The sequence below is a fragment of the Lingula anatina genome, chromosome 3 (assembly GCF_051362555.1).
Source record: "Lingula anatina isolate TDL-2025a chromosome 3, LinAna3.0, whole genome shotgun sequence".
NCBI classification, from domain to species: Eukaryota; Metazoa; Brachiopoda; class Lingulata; order Lingulida; family Lingulidae; genus Lingula; species Lingula anatina.
In genome coordinates this window covers 25,246,128-25,247,899 of record NC_141769.1, presented here as the reverse complement: position 1 = coordinate 25,247,899, position 1,772 = coordinate 25,246,128, and the positions used below count along the sequence as shown (strand labels likewise).

At 38.9% G+C, this 1,772-nt stretch overlaps 1 protein-coding gene across 1 annotated transcript; it reads right to left on the bottom strand.

Moving 5' to 3' along the window:
- Positions 1 to 206: 206 nt before the first annotated feature.
- Positions 207 to 1,563, bottom strand: LOC147763126 (uncharacterized). Its single transcript, XM_087008756.1, has 3 exons — positions 1,449 to 1,563; positions 946 to 1,078; positions 207 to 513 (listed from the first exon to the last, which is right to left on the bottom strand). Exons 1-3 carry the CDS (start codon positions 1,561 to 1,563, stop codon positions 207 to 209), a joined length of 555 nt encoding a protein of 184 aa, XP_086864882.1.
- Between the last annotated feature and the right edge of the window lie 209 nt (positions 1,564 to 1,772).

The following is a 1,772-nucleotide window of genomic DNA, read 5'->3' as shown; positions in this document are numbered from 1 at the left end:
GCCTTTGTGTCTCCGTCATATTTATTATCAACTTTTTGATACTTTTTCGGTAAACGCACGTCTCTTTGACCGAGCGCATGTCGGTGAAAGTCGATTTTTAATGATAATCCTTTACTGAACTGAAAAATCCAAAGACATTTATTGGAAATGTCCACGTAATTCACCACATTTTGAAACATGTACTGGGATATGATAAACCGAATCACTCATCTGCGGCAGTCCTCAAAATGAAACGCTAGTTCATCAAGGATAAGGCCATAGCTCCCCGAAACGTACCGTAATGGCCGTCCGCCGTGGCTGACTTTGTACGCCGGTGACGTCTCTATGCCGTATGGTCCATAGCACGCGGTGTTCGTCACCAAGGCGATACTCCCAACAAGTAAGTATACACCTTGATATTCCGTAACCCTCACGGTATGGATGTACTCGTTATTTGAAAGAACGACGCTGACTGGAGTCCCTGGAGTCTGTCCGCGTATCGAAGTTCCAACGCCGCCATATACAAAACGGATACTAAAATGCAAATGCAATAATGGATATTTAAAATTTGAAAATTCCTGTTGAGACCAAAATAACGCTGGACAAACAAAATATTTTCCTATGTCCGATAACAGTTCATTTTGCAATGTTTTGAGTGCCACTTGAAGATCACTTTTCAGAAGAAATTACCGGAGAGTTTTTCCCCTCTTTACGCGGATTCTAGCGCTCTTTTTAGTATCAACATGCATGATCACATGATCATTTATTCTAAAAAGACGCCAACGCAGATCTGACAACGTGGTTGAGAGCCGCATAGTTAAAATGCCTGGTTTAGCGTATTTTATGGTTATTCACATCCATTCTGAAAACTCAACACTAGTTTTTGCACATTTCATGTCCATCTTTATAGAATGAATAATCTGAAAACGAAAGTTCATCAAAATATGGTAGGCTTACTCAACTCACCTATATATACCATCATGACCATATTGGAGATCAAACCCGGTAATGTGACCTTTGTACGCGTAATCAAGGTCACTGAATTTGTAACCACCAGCACCGCCGAAAGGTCCGTAAGACACATCGCATATTTCTCGGACTACAAGAAAATGAAGAAAAACTGAAATATCATCCTATATAAAGCAAATATAATCTTTATTACCAATGTGCCTACTTTCTATGCTTCTTTAAAAAAGAATTTCTCCTATGACTTTTACAATTTCAAGAAGATGAAAAACAGATGCAAAATGTATTTATTTAATTATTTTCAAGTAAATGCGGCACGCATATCTGATTTTTGTGATTTATAGGGTTTTTTTTTACATGTTATAACTATGGCACAGTAAAAAAGACACCTTTCATTCTTAAGCATGTCTTTTCACTAGATGGAAATTTGTCACCCAAACAAAATACTAAATAAATAACAAGAAGAAAAAACGTACCTCCATTTGACCACGTAGATAAATTACCTTCGAGATTGTGTGATCCCACATTACTATAAAGTTCACACTCGTGGGAGACAGATTTAAAGTTCACTCCGGAGCAGTCCGGCGTTCCACTGCACTTCACACTGCAGTCCGTCATTGACCATGAGGTAAGTGTTTTAATAATAGTTCCGTCAAATCGAGAATTTTTGGTGACATGATACCTTCCTTCAGACGTTCTGGAACAGGCCAAACCGGTATAAAGCTCAAGGATTGCCAGAAGTAAAACGGGGGTCATCTTGCCTTTTTGTTCTCTCATGTTAGAAGTGTGTGGTTGTGCGTCAGAAACAAAATGACAGAAATGCTCTC

What these genes read in the sequence shown, in the direction of transcription:
- LOC147763126 (XM_087008756.1), bottom strand. Translation starts at nt 1,563, where the DNA reads ATGACGGACTGCAGTGTGAAGTGCAGTGGAACGCCGGACTGCTCCGGA. An exon ending in GGGATCACACAATCTCGAAG is followed by an intron (nt 1,079 to 1,448) that starts GTAATTTATCTA and finishes ATTTTCTTGTAG; the next exon opens with TCCGAGAAATATGCGATGTG. An exon ending in GGTCATGATGGTATATATAG is followed by an intron (nt 514 to 945) that starts GTGAGTTGAGTA and finishes TTTGCATTTTAG; the next exon opens with TATCCGTTTTGTATATGGCG.